Source organism: Brassica rapa, chromosome A10, assembly GCF_000309985.2.
Source record: "Brassica rapa cultivar Chiifu-401-42 chromosome A10, CAAS_Brap_v3.01, whole genome shotgun sequence".
Lineage (NCBI taxonomy): Eukaryota > Viridiplantae > Streptophyta > Magnoliopsida > Brassicales > Brassicaceae > Brassica > Brassica rapa.
The window spans coordinates 15,205,945-15,225,766 of NC_024804.2; the positions used below are offsets into that span (position 1 = coordinate 15,205,945).

At 38.9% G+C, this 19,822-nt stretch overlaps 4 protein-coding genes across 5 annotated transcripts; 3 read left to right on the forward strand and 1 right to left on the reverse strand.

Annotated features, from left to right (window-relative positions):
• Nucleotides 1–560: 560 nt before the first annotated feature.
• Nucleotides 561–7,050, forward strand: LOC103845790 (adenylate isopentenyltransferase 5, chloroplastic). Its single transcript, XM_009122677.2, has 2 exons — nt 561–2,499; nt 2,626–7,050. Exon 2 carries the CDS (start codon nt 2,644–2,646, stop codon nt 3,646–3,648), a length of 1,005 nt encoding a protein of 334 aa, XP_009120925.1. The 5' UTR covers nt 561–2,499; nt 2,626–2,643; the 3' UTR covers nt 3,649–7,050.
• Nucleotides 7,051–7,294: 244 nt separating this feature from the next.
• Nucleotides 7,295–12,186, forward strand: LOC103846204 (pentatricopeptide repeat-containing protein At5g19020, mitochondrial). Its single transcript, XM_033282920.1, has 3 exons — nt 7,295–8,467; nt 9,464–9,503; nt 9,860–12,186. Exons 1-3 carry the CDS (start codon nt 7,833–7,835, stop codon nt 11,951–11,953), a joined length of 2,769 nt encoding a protein of 922 aa, XP_033138811.1. The 5' UTR covers nt 7,295–7,832; the 3' UTR covers nt 11,954–12,186.
• Nucleotides 12,187–13,391: 1,205 nt separating this feature from the next.
• LOC103845793 (mitogen-activated protein kinase 16) lies at nt 13,392–16,525 on the forward strand. Its single transcript, XM_033282844.1, has 11 exons — nt 13,392–13,653; nt 13,805–13,892; nt 13,992–14,400; nt 14,485–14,612; nt 14,700–14,759; nt 14,867–15,016; nt 15,082–15,237; nt 15,318–15,529; nt 15,611–15,715; nt 15,789–15,943; nt 16,045–16,525. The coding sequence occupies exons 2-11, from the start codon at nt 13,869–13,871 to the stop codon at nt 16,329–16,331; spliced, it is 1,686 nt and encodes a 561-aa protein (XP_033138735.1). The 5' UTR covers nt 13,392–13,653; nt 13,805–13,868; the 3' UTR covers nt 16,332–16,525.
• Nucleotides 16,526–16,550: 25 nt separating this feature from the next.
• LOC103845791 (BTB/POZ and MATH domain-containing protein 1) lies at nt 16,551–19,296 on the reverse strand. Of its 2 annotated transcripts, XM_009122679.3 has the most exons (5): nt 18,695–19,296; nt 17,713–18,096; nt 17,529–17,610; nt 16,990–17,266; nt 16,551–16,887 (listed from the first exon to the last, which is right to left on the reverse strand). In XM_009122679.3, the coding sequence occupies exons 1-5, from the start codon at nt 19,087–19,089 to the stop codon at nt 16,706–16,708; spliced, it is 1,320 nt and encodes a 439-aa protein (XP_009120927.2). In that variant the 5' UTR covers nt 19,090–19,296; the 3' UTR covers nt 16,551–16,705. The 2 variants fall into 2 exon arrangements, with proteins under 2 accessions (XP_009120927.2, XP_009120926.2); XM_009122678.3 differs by lacking the exon at nt 17,529–17,610 and having other exon boundaries at nt 17,748–18,096; nt 18,695–19,287.
• Nucleotides 19,297–19,822: the final 526 nt, after the last annotated feature.

The window sequence follows — 19,822 nt, forward strand, 5'->3', positions numbered from 1 at the left end:
AGGCTCAAAATCATTGTTTACAGACCCTGCAATCACCACCCGACCTTTCCCCGTGCTTTGGCCTCACTCGCACGCTATCGCGAATCACTTCCCGATAGGTCACCCATCCTTCTACTACTCCAGCTCAAGCACGCTTAACTCTGGAGTTCTTTCAGGATGTGCTCCGGAAAAGGTAAGTCAACTTTGGTGACATAGGTAGCCAAATCAATTCTCTTAAGCCTTTTCACATATCACAACTCGGGATGTTACAATTCACCCTCTCTCAAAGAACGCAACGTCCTCGTTGCGTCCCACGACAGGTCTCAAGACGCCTCTCGGGTCAGAACAGAGATGGCTAACCAGCTCTGATACCACTTGTAACGCCCCGCCCACGGCTAATGGGCCGCCCACGGCTAATGGGCCACCCACGCCCGCTCTCTCGGCCCGTGGGCCCCATCCCGTCTGACGGTCGGTCCGTTAATTTTTCCAAAGGCTCGAAATCATTGTTTACTGACCCTGCAATCACCACCCGACCTTTCCCCGTGCTTTGGCCTCACTCGCACGCTATCGCGAATCACTTCCCGATAGGTCACCCATCCTTTTACTACTCCAGCTCAAGCACGCTTAACTCTGGAGTTCTTTCAGGATGTGCTCCGGAAAAGGTAAGTCAACTTTGGTGACATAGGTAGCCAAATCAATTCTCTTAAACCTTTTCACATATCACAACTCGGGATGTTACAAATCTTGCCGGATGTATTAGGAATCTATTGTAAAAAATGCAAATTAACTTCGAAAAAGAATAGAACATAATTAATGTAAATATCTATTTCTAAAGTTTGTGTATTAATTACGTGAATGAATATTTACAATATTTTAAACTTGTATTTAATTATATCATCTCAAAATTTGATATTTTAATTAAAACATTGTTATTTAAGTAAAATATTTTGTTTAATTGTAAAAGACTAAAAGGTATACCGTTTATGATCTTTTACTGGTATATAAAGATTTAGATTAATTTCAGAATCAGAATGTTAAATCTTACAACAGAAAATGTAAATATATAGTACTTTTTTAACGGCTACTTGATTAAAACTAAAACCAGATTTAAATTGCAGAGGAGTAAGAGAACAGAGCTCTCTTAGCAAGCAAATCTGCAGCTGAGTTGTCTGGGCTTGAAACATAAAGAAAGGAGATAGAGGAGAGATCGAAGGCTAAATTGAGGATATCTGCAATACCAAAAAGTTTCTTGATTGAATTGCTCCCATTGATAACTCTGATGATACAGTACATAAACTACATAATTAAGCCAACTAGTGAACCAATGAATTTGATCAATCAACAAAACTTAGAAGTGCAAATTTAACTTTTTATAACAAAAGAAAAAACTTAGAGGTGCGGCAAGAAGCTCTTCGTTAGGCTAGGCGAAAACCAATGAAATTATAGACACCAGTTTATTATATTACACAGTCGTTCCAAAAAAGTATACTATTACATTACACTATGAGATAACAGTGTTGTGTTAAAGCCGATTAAGAAAAACACAATTACCAAAAAAGTTTCAAATGAAGAGGTACAACCGTAAAAATAAATACTTATCTTAACAAGACGAAGGATCTACCTTGTTGCTGAACAATTTTATCAGGCAATAGCTATGTACAAAATATCAACATGCGGTTTGAATATTAGATTAGTGTCTAAACAGGCGTATAAGCACCGCTTAAAATGTTTTTTTTTTTTAATATTGTGTTTTAAAAAATGGTTTCGTTTATCATCGATTTGTTGTTTAAACGGACATCTAAGAGCATGAACATGATTATTGAGAGGTTCTTAGAGTCGGGTTCTTAGCAGAATATAAGAATCCGCCTCTTAACTTTTAATTAAAAAACTAAAAACCGGCTCTTAAATGAGATATTTAAAAGTCGATTCTTAGCTTTTTTAATTAAAAGTTAAGAGACGGGTTCTTATATTCCGCTAAAAACCCCCCCAACAATCATGTTAAAACCTCATCCTAAGAACCCCCAATAATTCCGATATTTAAGCACTATGATTTTTAGAACACTAGGCAATATAATGTCACTAAAATTCCGTACCTCTAATTTTGTTCTCCCTGTTTCTGTGTTAATTTGGTGACAGAACCAATGACAAAAAAACCAATCACACTTGATGATTCTTACTGAAGATGTGATATAATATATCTATCATTTAACGACACGTGTCACTGCACAAGTATCTGTAAAATACTACTATAAACAAAATGAACATCATGTCCACCTCCAGGCGCTATAAATTCCAAGCTCCCGATCTTTCCTCTACAACATACGCTCGTTGAGAGCAACAAGATAGTTTCACTACTGAGACTTGAGAGAATATTCTACTACCACACCTGAGCTTAGAAACTTGCCTTCTCCTCACATTTTCATTTTTTGATATTCAAGAAATCTTACGTTATTTCCATTTCTTAATAAATTAGAGATCGACAGGGAAGAGACAGTGCTCCGGGACACAAGCCACTTCAAGGTGAGTAGTATTAACCGGGGGAGACGGTGTCTCTCACTCTTTGACCTCAAACGAATCTATTGCATGTTATTATGCTTTTAGTTAGATCTGTCTTAAAAAATATTAATTATATAATTAATCCAACAGGGTGAAGTTTTTATAAGAATGAAGCCATGCATGACGAATCTAAGACAAATGATTCAACCAATGTTGAATTTCCAAGGGATATCCGCCGGTTTAAACATGGTCGACGTTCCGTTTTTCCGGCCCAAAGACAAGGTTGTTTTCGTCATGGGAGCCACCGGAACCGGCAAATCTCGTCTTGCCATCGACCTTGCAACTCGTTTTCCGGCCGAGATCGTAAACTCTGACAAGATCCAAGTCTATAAAGGTCTAGACATCGTCACCAACAAAGTCACTCCAGAGGAAAGCCTTGGCGTTCCTCACCACCTCCTCGGCACCGTGGAAAACACTCATGAGGATTTCACGGCGGAGGATTACCAGCGTGAAGCACTCAGAGCAGTTAAGTCAATCGTAGAGAGAGACCGTGTCCCGATCATAGCCGGCGGTTCTAATTCTTACATCGAGGCATTGGTCAACAATTGCGTTGACTTCCGGTTAAGGTACAAATGTTGCTTCTTGTGGGTTGATGTTGACAGACCGGTTTTGAACTCGTTTGTCTCGGACCGGGTAGATAAGATGGTCGAGATGGGACTCGTCGACGAGGTTCGCCGCATCTTCGATCCCTCTTCATCAGATTACTCCTCTGGAATACGCCGTGCGATCGCAGTTCCAGAGCTGGACGAGTTTCTCCGAGCGGAGAAGCGTGATTATCCGGCGGAGGTGACGGGGAAGCTTCTTGAGACGGCGATCAAGAAAATCAAGGAGAACAACTGTTTGCTTGCATGTCGGCAATATCAGAAGATTAAGAGGCTTTACAAGCAGTGGAAGTGGAACATGCACCGTATCGATGCGACGGAGGTTTTCCTCCGGCGAGGAGAAGAAGCCGACGAGGCTTGGGAGAACATGGTGGCTCGACCTAGCGCACTCGCCGTCAACAGGTTTCTTAATTATAGCGACGATCACCATTTGGAAGGGGCCGATATTCTACTACCGGAGATCTCCGCCGTTCCGCCGCTTCCAGCCGCCGTGGCAGCGATTTCGCGGTAAAAAAAAAATATAAAACAGGAAATGAAGCAATGGATATGGTGGGGAAAAAGGACTATTATAATGCCACGTGGCGAGATTGTTGGAAAGGTCTAGAGCTATGACAATGCCACGTGGTTATATCGGCCTTTGTCGGAGAAGATGATCTTTTATTACATAAGTGTGTGTGTTACGGTTAAACGGAATCAGTTTTGAGGGACCTGAAGTGCACGCGCGGGGCGGATGTTGACAGGTTCTCCTTTTGTTCCGGTATACTAGTACTTAGCTAGGATGTGGTGCGGAATACTGTACGATTATACGGTGGATAGTCAGTTAAGACAAAGAAGAGGTCGCTGGTCAACGCGGTTTTGCCCAAAAAAAGAATAAGGATCCAACGGACAAAAGAACAAAGAGTCTTGTTGGACATGGACCCTACCTTTTTGACGGCGGATTGCCGTCCGATATGTATTGGGTCCCATAGTTGTGACATCATGTGGTTAAATAATTCAATCAAACGGCTGTGAAGTGATTATTACTCATATATACTAAAGTGTCTTTGTTCCGATGAACTTCATATCATATGCTGGATAAGACGAGAGGAATTTTCAATTGCGTCATTTGTTAACAAATTAGAAATAAATGTACATCATCAGTTTATGTCCATGATAAACCATTATATTTTCATATTTAGAAGAAACTAAAAGTCATGATTAATGAAATTTTTACGATGAAGTTCTTATCTGAATATAAGAAACTGTCTTTTAATTTTTAATTAAAAAAACTAAAAACTAATTCTTAAATAAGATATTTAAAAACTAATTCTTATTTTTTTTATTTAAAAATTAAGAAACAATTTCTTATATTGCACTAAAAAATCATATCTTAAAAATTTTCATTAATCATGCTCTAATATAAAAGAAGAAGGTTCTTAAACTTGTTTAAGTTGATGCACTACCCACCGCCACGCACCGCTTCTCCATCTCTTTCTTCTCCAAAACAAGAAAACTGAGGAAGAGTTCCATATACCTTATGTTTTCTTGGCTTATTTAAAAGGATTAGTTAGTAGTCGTGTAAATTATATATATGGGTATTGGAATATTTATGTCGAGTTATCTTTTCTAATGTTACAAAATATTATTATTTTTGAATATTTGATAGATTGTTTATTTTAGCCCAGAAGTGTTTAATGGTTTACCACATGATGTCACAACCAATTTTCTAACTGTTGTCTTTCTATTCTGAGTTTCACCGTTTTTTTTTTTGTTTGCATTGGTGTTTGTTCTGGTGGCTCGGTGAAAATACTGAAAATCTTGAATAAGGTGCAGCAAGTACGATGATGCAATGATTAGTTGGATTGATGCAATTGTTTCTGGATTTTGAATCCTGATTTTCCACTTTAAAATTACATACATTATATAAACGGTTTTTTGTTTAAATAAATTTAACATTTTAAAAATAACTCGGTTTTGGTTTGGTGAAAATGTACAATTTATTGGCATAGTATAACTTTTTTTTGCAATGAACTCAATAGATAGAGTCTACCAATACGCGTGAACGTATAATTGCTCTACTAGTAGACATTAGACAAAAAGATTATATTTGTCATTTTTCATAACTAAATTGCGTTTGTTGGAGAGTATAAATATCTTAAATTTATTGGACTAAATGTGCGATGGATGTCAAAAACTATTCCCATTAGGCAAGTTGCTTAAAACTCTGGAATATCGCTATTATTAGCTCTATATTCACGTTAAATGTATTCGAGCCACAACTGTTCTTCATAACATAATAGTTTTCCATTTCAATTATTACTTTATTTATCTTACAGCTCTGCATCAGTGCGTGTTGTCAAAGAATAACAACTCAATATCAGTGGGCATTCTTGAATTATTTTCGTTTTCTCAAAGTGAATCCGTGTGATTTGGCTAACATAGTTTTGTTTAGGCCAACTAAAGTATGTTCCACTTCTATGTACTTTCATATCAGTCATCAAAGCTATAATTTATATAATCGAAGAATAATTGACACAAAAGTGTTATATGGAAATACACATGCATTAGTCGGTTTAGTCTCATCACCTTTGAAATTTTAAGACAAAGTTATGGACAATGATTAATTATGTTCATTGGAGAAGTTTCTAAATCTTTATTCTCATTTGGTATTGGTGGAAGTATGCACTTATCTGGTAATTTTTATAAAATATTACCAATTAGGACAGCTAAAATAGTAATACGAATCTTAATTTTTAATCATTTCAAGAATTTTTTTGACAGAGAATATTGAGAACAATTCAATCTAGAGATGCATTAACGATCTATTAAATATATAGTTATACCTTAGCCGTTAAACATGCAGTAGTCACTGTTATTAAAGTTGGAAAATATGTTGATATACATATTTTGGAGTGGATTAGTTTGATGTTATACTAACTCCATGATAACATTGAAAATGCTTTAGTATGTAGTGATTTCCAAAAGACTAAGTGATATTTTTCTTTTAACTGCCTTACTCGTGATGTAAATTACAAAACTGGTGGTCACCAAGACCGGTTATGAACACAGTTAGATAGACTATTTGTTTTGGATTCAATTTTTTTAAGCTACTTTATTAATTATAAATAGATCGTATGGTCTTTAAATTGTTAAAAAGCCTTTTACTAAATTAACCTTTTTTTTTTATTATTCCATAAATCTCAGATACAATCCTCTTGATCAGGAGCAACAAAAAATCCACGTGATCATGTATTTTATAAACTAATATATATAAGTATAATGTAAATGAATACGAAGATAAATTTAGTAATATAGGAATAAATAGTAGTTTATATAAAAAACTAAAACCAACAATAGTATTTTTTATACACTCAGACTATATTAAACAAAACATTTCTTAAACTGAAAGACATCAAGATTAATATAATTTGATACTTTCTGCTGGTGCAGTTGATGAGCTACTCATAAAACAAAGTGTAGCTACTCTACTATTATTTTGTTTTCATCTTAAACATGAGTAGCAATTCAATAAGACTCGAAGGAAGCCTAACGGATTATATTAATGGGTCGAATTTTTAGGCCCAAGTTAAACAAGCGAGCTATATTGAGTGAAAATATCAGTTCATTATTAAATTTTGGAAATGTTCAATCGTGAACGAGAATGAAGTTGAGGAGGTCGGCACGAAAGAGAAGTGGGAAAGCAGAAAGCTGTTATGCAAATCAATGGTTACACTTAAAGCTAATGACAGTGGCAAAGCAATGGTATTAAAGCTTCCATTGCTTTTGATGTCGACCACTTGATGATATCATAAGCATATCTAATTTCCCATCATCTATCTTGGCTTTTGATTCAGACCACGACTTGTGGTATCAAAGCAGATAAGTTTGGTGCGGACAAAAAAAAAACAAGGCCACTACTCGTTCCAAAAACAAATAGCAAGGATCAAAAACAATCAAGGCTACTAGACGTGGCAATACTATTTTCCGAAATGAACAGTTCATTGAGCCAAAAGGATAACATGAAGCAATTTAAGATTAATCTTCTATCCTCCCTTGTAACACTCCGAAATTAAGAATGTTCAAAGGTTACAATCTATAGAGTCAAGCACCAGCCTCCAAAAAGAGATTAAGTATTATCTCTAACAAAGCAAACCTGGCTGATATCTTAAGGAAAGGCCAAGCCCGAGGTCTAGTCACCATATTAACCAAGTAGTTTTCTTCAGCTTCGAATAAAAAACACGTGGGATTTTTAAACTAGCCATACTATCAATGGCCCACGACCAACTCTCCACCTTATCATTCACATGAACCTATATTTCATTTGAGCCAACAGTGTGGATCTAACATCTGTTCCTTTTATCAATTCATGTTCACTATATATATGAAAAACGAATTCTTCTGTGTTAATGTGTTCACTTTATTCTTTTTGAGTTTTGTCAAAATTCGGTCGAGAGTAGTGTCGGCCAATTTAATCTAGTTCTTGTCTTAAAAAGAAAGAATAGTTTTTCTTGCAAAATGTTTGTTTTTTCTTTAAATCAAATAAGTAACTAACTTCTCTCGTGACTTGCATTATTTTCCTAGTATTATTAATAGTACAAAATTTAATTTGATTGAGAAAATCTATACATACACAGAGACTTACTTTATATGTAAAGGAGGCATTGACGTAACAAACCGTCCACCGTCTTCCTCCTCCTACTCCTTGTCTCCGCCAGCATGCCCCCTTCCTCCTCCTCCTCATCATCCCTCCACCCCTGCAAGCATTCCCCGTCAGCAACTCTCGACCTCCTAATCCTAATCCTCGTCCTCTTCTCCGGCGCATTCCTCATCTCCTCCTACTTCTCCTACCTAATCCACTCCTTGTCCCTCCTCTCCTCTCATTTCCCATCGATCGCCCTCTCTCTCTCCTCTCTCCCTTTCCCTCTTATCCTCCTCTTCTCCGATCACGACCACGATCCCGACGATGAAGATCACGACGGAATCTCTCTGGCGTCGTTCTTGTTCGTGTTCGCGGTCTTCTTCGCTGCCTCGGTCGCGTTCCTCGACCTGTGCTGCGGCTCGAGGTCGAGGAGGTGCCGTAACCCTAAATGCAAAGGGCTGAAGAAGGCTATGGAGTTTGATTTGCAGCTGCAGACGGAGGAGAGTGTTAGGGCGGGATCGGGGAAGGAGATTGATCGGTTGCCGTGGAAAGGAGGGAGCGAGAGTAATCCTGATTACGAGTGTTTGAGAGCTGAGCTTAGGAAGATGGCTCCGGTTAATGGTCGAGCTGTTTTGCTTTTCCGGTCAAGGTGTGGTTGCCCTGTTGCTAAGCTTGAAGGGCGGGGGCCTAAGAGAAGCCGCCGTCATAAAAAGTAAGTCAAAACTTAGTACTTTTGTAATGTGTTATGTTCTTGCATTATGTTTGGACTTTGTGTTGTGTTCTTGCATTACCATTTTAATGTGTTATGTTCTTGCATTGTGTTTGAAATTTTGGCCACACTGATCGCTTGAAACTTGGTGACTAGTGAATTTGTATGTTTATTTGGTGCTATTGATCAGTTCAAGACCAATTACTAGTAAAAATATCGTTTTATTTATTCCCATTTGCTACGAATCTAAGATGATTGATAGTTTCTAGTGAACATGCCTCTTGACTAGTGAATTTGTAGGTTTATGCTGCTTGATCCAGTTGTAGTGATGAATTTTATGGATAGATCAGTAGTTTAGTGATTATGGTTTTTACCCTTGTGCTTTAGATTTTTTTTTTAGATTGAATTTTCCACTTGAGAATTGAAAGGGAAACAGTCGAACATGGTTATAGTTGTTTGATGTAATGTTTTGTCTGGTGGCCTATACATCACCATACAGTAATATTGGTTGAAAATGAGTTAACGCACCTGCGGTCATTATCATGTAACATGTGTGCATCATATACCAGTTGGTGATTCGAAATTACTCCCGGTTTAACTTTTCTTTGAGTAGTTGCGTAAGTTCATCATGTATTGAGTAATATTTGGATGAAGAGATGCCAAAAAGGTTTAAATTTAGGATCAGATTTAGAGTATGGAGTAAGGTGTGAGTCAACTGCGAAGGAGTTTTTTTTCACAATTTGCCATGAACATGTATTTTCTCTGAGAAGTTTCCACAAGCTTATAGCCTTACCATAGAGGAATCATTCAGATTTTTATTGTAACAAATACTTTTTATTATAATTTGTTGGTGCTTTGCTTAAAGCTTTAGTATTCCATTTTTATTCACTGTGATTAATATATGATTTTGGATCTTATGTTTTGTATTTTACTTTTGTTTGCACGTATTTGGTTTGTTTTGATCTGTCTTAATCGTTTCATGTGCTCTATTCTCTGCAGATTGCCGGCAAAGTTAGCTGTAAAGGGGTGTGTAGACAATCACTGACCTGGAAAATCTCCAAACTATACTTACAGATTATCACATTAAAAAGTTGTTGCAAATATACAATTTGCAGGTTCTTCCTCTCAGATTACACATTCATTTAGGATTATGAGGAAAACATAAAAGTATTGAAAATTTTCCATTTCCTATAGAGTTAATCCCTAAAACTTTAAATGCCTTCTTTGAACACTTGTATAACTTATATGTACTATGAAAAATTCAATGTTATCAAAAATCAAATACATAAAATAAAGTTTTATTTTCTTTTTCCGACCAAACCGCAAGTACTTACATATGCAAAAGAAGTGTAAACTATAAAGACTCAATCTTTATTTGACATTTTTGCTCTCTGATGGTCTCTTATGATCAAATCAAATCGCTTTCTCTGGTCTCGTCGCTGTCGGGTCTCTTCTCCTCAGCAGGCGAGATGTTTCATCACTCAAACGCATCAACAGCCATCCACGTCGGCTCCGACTCCGACCCACTTCGGCGAGGAGAGTCCCAACACTGAGCGAGCTCTCATCTCAGCTCTCGGATCATGTGCCACCAACAAAGACGTCACTTACGGCCGACAAATCCATTGCCGAGTCTTGAAATCCGGTTACGACTCCAACGGGTTCATCTGCAACAGCGTCCTCAACATGTACGCTAAATGCCGTGTCTTGTCCGAAGCTGAATCTGTGTTCCAGTCCCACGCGAAGATTGACTCTGCTTCGTTTAATATCATGATCGATGGGTATGTTCGATCTCGTCGACTCGGGGACGCGCTGAAGCTGTTCGACGTAATGCCTGAGAGAAGCTGCGTCTCGTTCACTACTTTGATTAAAGGGTACGCGCAAAACGATCGGTGGAGTGAAGCGATGGAGCTTTTCAGAGAGATGAGAAGTTATGGAGTTGTGCTAAACGAAGTGACGTTAGCTACTGTTGTATCCGCTTGTTCGCATTTGGGTGGGGTTTGGGATTGCAGGATGTTGCATAGCTTAGCGATTAGGTTGAATCTCGACGGTAGAGTCTTTGTTTCGACGAATTTGCTGCATATGTACTGTGTCTGCTCGTGTTTGGAGGATGCTCGGAAGTTGTTCGATGGAATGCCTGAGAGAAATTTAGTCACGTGGAACGTGATGTTAAACGGGTACTCTAAAGCCGGACTTGTGGAGCAGGCTAAGGAGTTGTTTGATCAGATTAGTGAGAAAGATATTGTGTCGTGGGGTACGATGATTGACGGGTGTCTTCGAAAGAATCAGCTTGAGGAAGCTCTTGTTTTCTACAAGGAGATGCTGCGACGTGGAATGAAACCTAGTGAGGTCATGATGGTGGACCTTCTCTCTGCTTCAGCTCGATCATCAGGTGGTTTCAACGGTTTGCAGCTTCACTGCACCATTGTGAAGACCGGTTTCGATTGTTATGATTTCATACAAGCAACGATCATACATTTCTACGCTGTCTCTAGTAACATAAAACTCGCTCTTCGACAGTTTGAAGCGAGTGTAAGGGACCACATTGCGTCAAGAAACGCGTTGATTGCAGGGTTTGTGAAGAACGGAATGGTTGAGGAGGCAAGGGAAGTGTTTGACCAGACTCAAGAGAAAGATATCTTTTCATGGAACGCAATGATATCAGGCTACGCACAGAGTCTTTCTCCTAACTTAGCTCTACATCTCTTCCGCGAAATGATCAGTAGTAGCCAAGTGAAACTAGATGCAATCACAATGGTGAGTGTTTTCTCCGCAATTTCATCGCTAGGATCGTTGGAAGAAGGGATCAGAGCGCACGAGTATCTAAACCGTAGCTCAATCCCTCCCAACGACAATCTCACTGCTGCTGTAATCGACATGTACGCTAAATGTGGAAGCATCGAAACCGCTCTAAACGTTTTCCGCCAAACAAAGAACATATATTCCTCAACAGTCTCTCCCTGGAACGCTATCATTTGCGGTTCAGCAACGCATGGCCATGCAAAACTAGCGCTTGATCTCTACTCCGAACTCCAATCTCTCCCCATAAAACCGAACAGCATCACTTTTGTCGGTGTCTTGAGCGCATGCTGCCACTCGGGGCTTGTGGAGTTAGGTAAAACGTATTTCGACAGCATGAAGGAAGTTCACGGGATTGAGCCAGACATCAAGCACTATGGATGTATGGTTGATTTGTTGGGGAAAGCGGGAAGGTTAGAGGAGGCAATAGATATGATCAAGAAGATGCCGGTGAAGGCTGATGTGATCATATGGGGAATCTTATTATCAGCTTCACGGATTCACCGGAACGTCGAGGTGGCTGAGCTGGCGGCGGCTGAGCTGGCAGCAATTGAGCCAAACCATGAAGGGTGTAAAGTTTTGCTTTCAAACGTTTATGCAGACGCGGGGAGATGGGAAGATGTTGCTTTGGTCAGAGAGGAGATGCGGACAAGTGATGTTGAGTGGTCACGTGCCTTCAGTGGTGTTGTGTGATCGATTGTTTTTACACTTTTAAGGCTTTTAATGGGCTTGTTATTGTATGGGCCTCAGTAAAAACAAGAGAATAAGTAGCGCGTGGATTACACTGGAAGATGAGTTAGATAACGCGTTTGAACTTTGGTCAGCTTGTGTGTCTGTGGGTCCATCCTAAGCTGAGCTGGCTCTTTACTGTCCGAACGAAATCGCGTGTGGAAGTTTTTTTCTCTTCATGCAATTTTTTCTTGATCTTTGGTATTTTTCTTAGTATTTGATATTATCATTTAAAAGAAAAAAATGTAAGCTATTACTGGTTGACAAAAAAGAAGAAGCTATTGTTAACTGAATAAATAAACAACTGCACTGATTAATGACTTTTTCTGTGTGTTCAAGTCTGATTATCTCAGTTTGATCATGAATAAATCAACTACACTCATTTGAATCTTTCAGCATTTGAAGATTTGTCCTTACGAACAGTGAATCATTAAATCTTTGCATAATAAGCTCTATATATAAACGACCCATGGATTACATTTTATTATTGCAGAAAAGAAATAATCATTAGAGGTTCATAAGAAAAGGAATGATAATAATCACTCAACAAATTTTTTGGTATTTTATGATAACATCATAATGAAAGGCATGTGATGCACATGGACTGATGAAGCATTTCCACGGTTCTCCGTGACCCCTCGTTCTCCGCTTGGTTTCTTTTGGGTTTGTTTATGAAGATAGCATTTTATAATGTGAAACGTATATTTCAATTCTACGTGTTATTCAGATAATTAAATTAAGACTTTCTATCATTTAAATTTGTTTGACACTATATACTTCTGCGTGAGACTTTTTTGGCTTATATATACATGTACGTATTTAATAATAATATGAGAGAAAAACTCAAAACAAGAATCTGCAAAAAAACATAGAAAATACATGCTTAAAATGAATTTTGTAGTAGCTGTTGCATGTACAAATTCTATTAAGTGTAATGTACAAGACGCAAAAGTTGTCTATAAATAGTTAAATGATCTGCTATATTTGTTCTATTTATCCATCATATTTTACTTGTCTAAAATAAATTGGTGTTTTTGAAAATTTAGATGTTTTCATTCATTAATTCTTATATTCTAAAATACATTTTCTCTTCGGCCAACTCCGTTAACTAGAAATTCATAGGAGTATAAACTACTATTAAATTAACGAATATTATTGTAATAAATTAAATAGTTGAATCATTAATCTCATAACACATGGGATAAAAATGGTTTTTTAGACAAAATATCTAAACTTTTATTCGCCCTTCGGAGTTTGGACATCATCCAAAGCTAATTTATTCCTCCAAAAACGCAAGTACCCATAAACCCGAGGGCAAATAAGACCTTTTCCACTAGGATAATCAGACTCCACTTATCTGCTTTTTTCAATTACAACAGAGAGTCAGAGAGAGAAGGAAAACAAAAAAATCAAAATCATATTTAATACTTTGCTCTGTTCTTCAATATAGAGAATTTAGATCTCTTCTTCACCACTCTTCGCTCTGCTCCTCGCTCGCGTATTGAGATTCAGATCCGAATAAGAAACTTGTCAGCTCAGATAACAATCGAAAAAGCTTCTCGGCTTTTGAAAAGCTGTCTCCTTTTTTTTACTCTGTTTCCAGAAGCAGAGATTGTTCAAAGAAGATAGAATCTCCTCTTTCTTCATCTCAAAGGATTCTCAAAGTACCCATCTAGTTTTCTTCTTCTAATCAATCGATTTCATTGCAAAAGCTTCGATTTTTTTTTAAAATTAGGTTTCCACCCAGATCCTTTGGTCTCCGGAAGTGTTCTGATTTGTCTGAATCTCCGTTCTGTTTCTACATTGCGTTGTTAGCTCTTTGTCTAAAGAAAGCAAGATTCTTCAGACATAAGTGATTGTGGATGCTCTGTAGCTGAAGATGCAGCCTGATCAACGCAAAAAGGTCCCAACTTTTCTCTCTCTTCTTTCTCAAGTTTACATAACACTAGAGATTTGAGATCTGAATAGGATCTGTAACACTCCCTTATCATGGTTCTTGCAGTCATCAGTGGAACTAGATTTCTTCACGGAGTACGGTGAAGGCTCCAGGTACAGAATCGAGGAAGTCATCGGCAAAGGAAGCTACGGAGTCGTCTGCTCAGCTTACGACACGCACACGGGAGAGAAAGTCGCAATCAAGAAGATCAACGACATCTTCGAGCACGTCTCTGATGCAACTCGCATTCTCCGTGAGATCAAGCTCCTCAGGCTCTTGCGCCATCCGGACATCGTTGAGATCAAGCACATCTTGCTGCCGCCTTCGAGGAGAGAGTTTAGAGACATTTACGTTGTTTTCGAGCTCATGGAGTCTGATCTCCATCAGGTTATTAAGGCTAATGATGATCTGACTCCTGAGCATTATCAGTTTTTCCTTTATCAGCTTCTCCGTGGCCTCAAGTATATACACACAGGTTAAGCTTCCACATTTTTAAGAGGTTGTGATAAGTTTTAAATGTTCTTTTCTTAACTTCGTTTTTGTTTTTTTTTCCTTTCAGCTAATGTTTTTCATAGGGATCTAAAACCGAAAAACATATTGGCTAATGCTGATTGTAAACTCAAGATTTGTGATTTTGGACTTGCAAGAGTTGCATTCAATGATACACCAACTGCTATTTTCTGGACTGTGAGTAGTAATCCAACACCTGAGTTGTATAAGATTACTCTTTTTATGGCATGAACAAACGTTTATCCTATTGCTTTGTGACTGCAGGACTATGTAGCTACTAGATGGTACCGAGCTCCAGAGCTGTGTGGATCATTTTTCTCAAAGGTGATCATGATTTTGCATACATTATTTCCTCAAATGTCTCTATGTTTTGATAGAGAAGAGTAGTTCTTGGTAATGATTCTTCTTTTTAATTCTTTGCTTGTGTTCAGTATACACCGGCGATAGATATATGGAGCATAGGGTGCATCTTTGCAGAGTTATTAACAGGGAAACCTCTTTTCCCTGGGAAAAATGTGGTTCATCAATTGGATCTGATGACTGATATGTTAGGAACTCCATCTGCGGAAGCCATTGGAAGGGTTAGTGTGTCTTTCCACAGTGCTTCATTGTTTCTTTTCTTTGCTGAATTGCTTTCATGTGACAGGTGAGGAACGAGAAAGCTAGAAGATACTTAAGCAGCATGAGGAAAAAGAAACCTATTCCTTTTACACACAAGTTTCCACACGCTGATCCTCTCGCTCTTCGTCTTCTAGAAAAGATGTTGTCTTTTGAACCCAAGGACCGGCCTACAGCTGAAGAGGTGATTCATCCATTTTAGTTCATTACACTCCTTACGATGTAAGTTTGGTTGTATTCGACTTTAAATTGGTGGTTTTATAGGCCCTTGCGGATCCGTACTTCAAGGGTTTAGCTAAGGTTGAACGAGAGCCCTCTGCTCAACCTGTAACAAAGCTGGAGTTCGAGTTCGAGAGGCGGAGGGTCACAAAAGAGGACGTGAGAGAGCTCATATATAGAGAGTCTCTTGAGTACCACCCAAAGATGTTGAAAGAGTACTTAGATGGTTCAGAGCCAACCAACTTTATGTACCCTAGGTACTTAGGCCTACTTACTTCATTAACTAACTATACTCTTGTTTACTCGTCCTTCATAATGGGCATTGTTCAATTATGCAGTGCGGTGGAACATTTCAAGAAACAGTTTGCTTACCTAGAGGAACACTACAAGAATGGTACTTCTCATACTCCCCCGGAGAGGCAGCAGCACGCATCATTACCTAGGTAATGGTTTAACATTTGATGATTCTTTGAAAACAGTACATTGAGTAGTTATCTGTTCTTATGTTTTTTGCAGGGCTTGCGTTTTGTACTCTGATAACAAGAATGGAGCGGGGGGACAACAGAGTTCAGTGGAAGTCACTGATGGACTCTCCAAGTGTAGCATCAGAGATGAGAGACCGCACAGGAATGCGCAGCGAATTCCTGTTAACGTCCCTCAAACAATCCAAGGTCTCGCTCTCTCTCTCTCTCTCTCTCTCTCTCTCACTCTCTCTCTCTTTGTTTATATAGTTACGTGGTTTCTGAACATTACTATGTTGTAAATGAAGCAGGTGCTGCGGTAGCTAGGCCTGGGAAAGTAGTGGGGTCAGTATTACGCTATAACAACTGCGGTGCAGCCACAGGAGTTGAAGCTCTTGAACAACAGCAGCGTAGGATGGTTAGAAATCCGGTTGGTGTGGCTCAGTACCCAAAGAGAAGTTCTCAACCTTGCAAAAGCAGCAGAGGAGATGAAGACTGCGATTCTGCAGAAGGTTCAAGTAGATTGAAACAAAACCCTCAGTATATACCTCAGAAAGTCGCTGCAGCGCAAGATACTGCAATGAGCCGCTGGTACTAAGTTAATGTTTTGTCTCTGGAAGAAGAAACTTTACTACACGTCTCAGGTAGAGCGAAGAGAGAGAGAAAGAAAGATTGTTCTTACAGATCCTGTCATGTTATTTGTTTTGTGTTCTTAAAATGACCTTTGTCCTTGACTTTGTAACAATATATATTGCCTTCAAATTCTTAATAAGTCTCGATTAATCCCACATATTTCATTGGATCTTTGATTTTGATAGAAAGCTTTAGAAAAGGATTCTTTGAACTTGCCGAATGAGATTGTTTACGATCAGACATTATCCGTAACAAATATTATACAATGCAAACGCTAATTCACCTGCTGAATCAAATCAGACAGCCATTAAACAGTAATTATACAATGCAGAGATATGTTCAATGCAACCGCTGCTTCACTCTTCTTCCGTTTGCATCACAACCATCAGCAAACATCTCTTTTCGATACCCAGATGCACTAACAGAGTGTTCACCAAGCCTCGCCACATACTTCAATAGCTCAGTTAGTAAAGATGGACAGCTCTTTTTCAGATAATCAAACCCATCTGTTTGCATCACAGCTGATAAGAAAGAAAAAAAACAAGAGGGAAAACAACATAAGCCTCATTACATGAGTAGAGAGTTGAATCAGAACGACCTTACAGAAAAAGATATTGATTTACCTTTCAGGTTCTCTGGCAAGGAGACGAATTTGAGACAGACTGCCTTCAGCTGGAAACAATGATGCTGCTCCGCTAAGGCCAAGGTGGTTGCAACAGTGTTTATAGTGATTCCTTCACAAAGTCTCGACTCGCAGATCAGTTTAAGCCGCTCAAGAGCATAACGGTCTGCAGCTGCAAGGAGATGCTGAGCCACAAGAGTAGAAGCTGATTTAGAGTCTGTGCCCATTAACTCTTGCATGTCAGGCAATTCGTCCCAGTAGATAAAATGGAGCAAAACCTGCACAAGATCAATAAAACAAAATAGGGAGAAAAAAGAGTTCGTATCAGGGTACATATCAAAAATAAAACTGCCAGGAGTTAAGATTTGACCTAAAACAAGGGACTTATAGGACCTATCATGACAAAGAAAACATATGTAGACTCATATACTAAAGATTCAATCTGTTCACTTAGTTAAACCGCATCTATAAGTCTGGTTGAAATAAGAGGAAAAAAGACATTCATGAAACCAACCAGGAAGAGAAGCAGAAAGAAAGAACCTTATCCTGGGTGAGTAAACTCAACAACAGGAGTAGCGCCCCAGGAGAAGATCCCGGATGGTACATTCGTGAATAGAAAATCCTGTATGACACCACAGTCACTCACCCGGAAAACAAAGGCAAGTAACCAACAAATCTATCTCTTCCTATAGATATCTACTTACACATCATTACCAGACCAAACAGATGTAATCTCAGAAAGAGGATTAAAGAGAGGACCTTGAAAATGGGGGACTCCATGTCTTCTATCTCTACGCGGTCAGTGTTTCTGTCTCTTAACGGGCCAAAAAGCTGTGCCCTGAAAACTGGAGAACGCGCTGCAAGAACCAGCTTGTGCGCAGAGAATGTTTCTCCATCGACTTGAAAAGTAACATCACAACCTTTCCCGCTTTCCAAAAGATTCCCAAACTGTTGGCCTAAGTTAGAAACTGGCACAGGGATGTTGTAATTCCTCTGCACCTCCGTGCACGACTTCACCACACCAACGCGACACCGAACCAAGAGACTATTGTCCTTCATATAATCTGATGATTCTAGACTCGACTTCTTGAAAAACCGCTTGTATCCCCTGAACAAAGCAACCACCAGACACATCATTAAACAATTGAAACAACACAAACATGCCACAATCCTATCAATCTCATCACATAACACTCTAACTTCATCAGAAGATAAAAGAAAACCACACAAAACCGCTTGAACGAAGCAACCATCATTAACATTGTAACAAGACAAACATGCATGACCCTATCAATCATATTACAAAGCATTATCATAACCTTCATAAGATATTTCAACAAAAATGACCCTAAATCACTCTAAAAGGCGTTCTTTCATTGCAAGCTTGAACCTTTCCAGTAAACAGAGAGAGGACAAGAACTACTCACCATAATATACATCATTAACACTGAAACAACACAAACATGTCATAACCCTATCAATCTCATCACGGAACCACATCAGAACAATCTTAACGTCATCAGAAGATAAAAGAAATTTCAACAACAAACAATGCCTTAAAATCACTCAAAAACGTGTTCTTTCATTGCAAGTTTAAACCTTTCCAGCAAACAGAGAGAGAGAGAGAGAGAGAGAGAGAGAGAGAGAGAGAGAGAGAGAGAGAGAGAGAGAGAGAGAGAGAGAGAGAGAGGACAAGAACTACTCACCACATGCTTCCACGATACTTGAGAGTATAAGGTCCGCTCTCGAGTGCTCTCCCGAAATGGCTATGAACCTTATGCTTCCCATTCCCACTCTGATCCACGAGCGTGAGCTCAAACAAAGCTCTCACATCAGCTCCCTCGCTCGCTAAAGCAATGAACAAAGAAACATAAGTCGAGTTATCCTCCGGACCCTTCCCATCCGGGTAGAAGTAGATCGCCCACGTGTAACCGCCGACGGTGAACGTCTCTGAGGCCACGAATTTGCCGACGCCGAGGCCTTTTGTGAGAGAGTAGGCGCTGATCTTGAATTCATGAAAGCCATCGAGGGTTTCTGTGACGGAGGTCGATACCGTGAGCGGCGATTTCGTCGGAGATCCGGAAACCTCCGCGGTGCCCATCAACAAAGAGAGATCTTCGATTAGGGGCTTTGGAAGAAATAAGGAAGAGATGAAATCGAATCTGTAAATTGGAGGGATACAGAAGGGAGAGGATAATCGGAGAGAGTCTCCGGCGGAGATCGGTGGCGTCGGTGGAAAACGAAAAAGGAAGGAGAAGGAAAGAGCGTATGAGGTTTTTAAAACAAGTTAGGACAATGTTAGCCAGTTAAAACGTCTTTATATTTTAATTTTTTTTAAGTAGTTGATTAGTATTTATTTAGGGCTTATTGGCCTAATAGCTATATTTTAGAAGGAAATCAAGAGTATGGACATGATTTTGACAGAATGTAGTGATTGTCTTTTTGCCATCATTTCAGCCGGTTATACCCTTCTACGTAACAAGTACCCAGTTCCTTCACATAAAATAAACGACGTGGTGATTTTGTGACCCATAGTAACAATGAGAGAATTTTGGAAGCGTGAAATAAAAATCAGAGGAAGAAAAATATGCAGAGAGAGGAGTAGATGAAAATCGGAAGTGTAAAGGAAACAACGTTAAACAAACGGAGAATGCAAGAATCGTATTACCATACTATATATTTTACATAGAGTAGTAGAAATACAGATATAGTTCCAATTCAAATAGCATATGCATAATATAACGACAGGTGGAGTGGAATTCCGAGAAGAAGATCTGCTATTCCATTTCCGCTAGGTGGAGTGGAATTCCGAGAACCGGGGCAGAATTTCTACT

Bases quoted from the DNA above. Each gene is read 5' to 3' on its own strand.
- LOC103845791 (XM_009122679.3), bottom strand. From the start codon at position 19,089: ATGGGCACCGCGGAGGTTTCCGGATCTCCGACGAAATCGCCGCTCACG. The intron at 18,097-18,694 runs GTGAGTAGTTCT...TGCTTTGTTCAG, and splicing joins AAGTATCGTGGAAGCATGTG to GGGATACAAGCGGTTTTTCA. The intron at 17,267-17,528 runs GTTCTTTCTTTC...GATCTTGTGCAG, and splicing joins GTTTACTCACCCAGGATAAG to GTTTTGCTCCATTTTATCTA.
- LOC103845793 (XM_033282844.1), top strand. From the start codon at position 13,869: ATGCAGCCTGATCAACGCAAAAAG. The intron at 15,017-15,081 runs GTTAGTGTGTCT...TTCATGTGACAG, and splicing joins CTGCGGAAGCCATTGGAAGG to GTGAGGAACGAGAAAGCTAG. The intron at 15,716-15,788 runs GTAATGGTTTAA...TGTTTTTTGCAG, and splicing joins CAGCACGCATCATTACCTAG to GGCTTGCGTTTTGTACTCTG.
- LOC103846204 (XM_033282920.1), top strand. From the start codon at position 7,833: ATGCCCCCTTCCTCCTCCTCCTCATCATCCCTCCACCCCTGCAAGCAT. The intron at 8,468-9,463 runs GTAAGTCAAAAC...TATTCTCTGCAG, and splicing joins AGAAGCCGCCGTCATAAAAA to ATTGCCGGCAAAGTTAGCTG. The intron at 9,504-9,859 runs CACTGACCTGGA...TTTGCTCTCTGA, and splicing joins TAAAGGGGTGTGTAGACAAT to TGGTCTCTTATGATCAAATC.
- LOC103845790 (XM_009122677.2), top strand. From the start codon at position 2,644: ATGAAGCCATGCATGACGAATCTAAGACAAATGATTCAACCAATGTTG.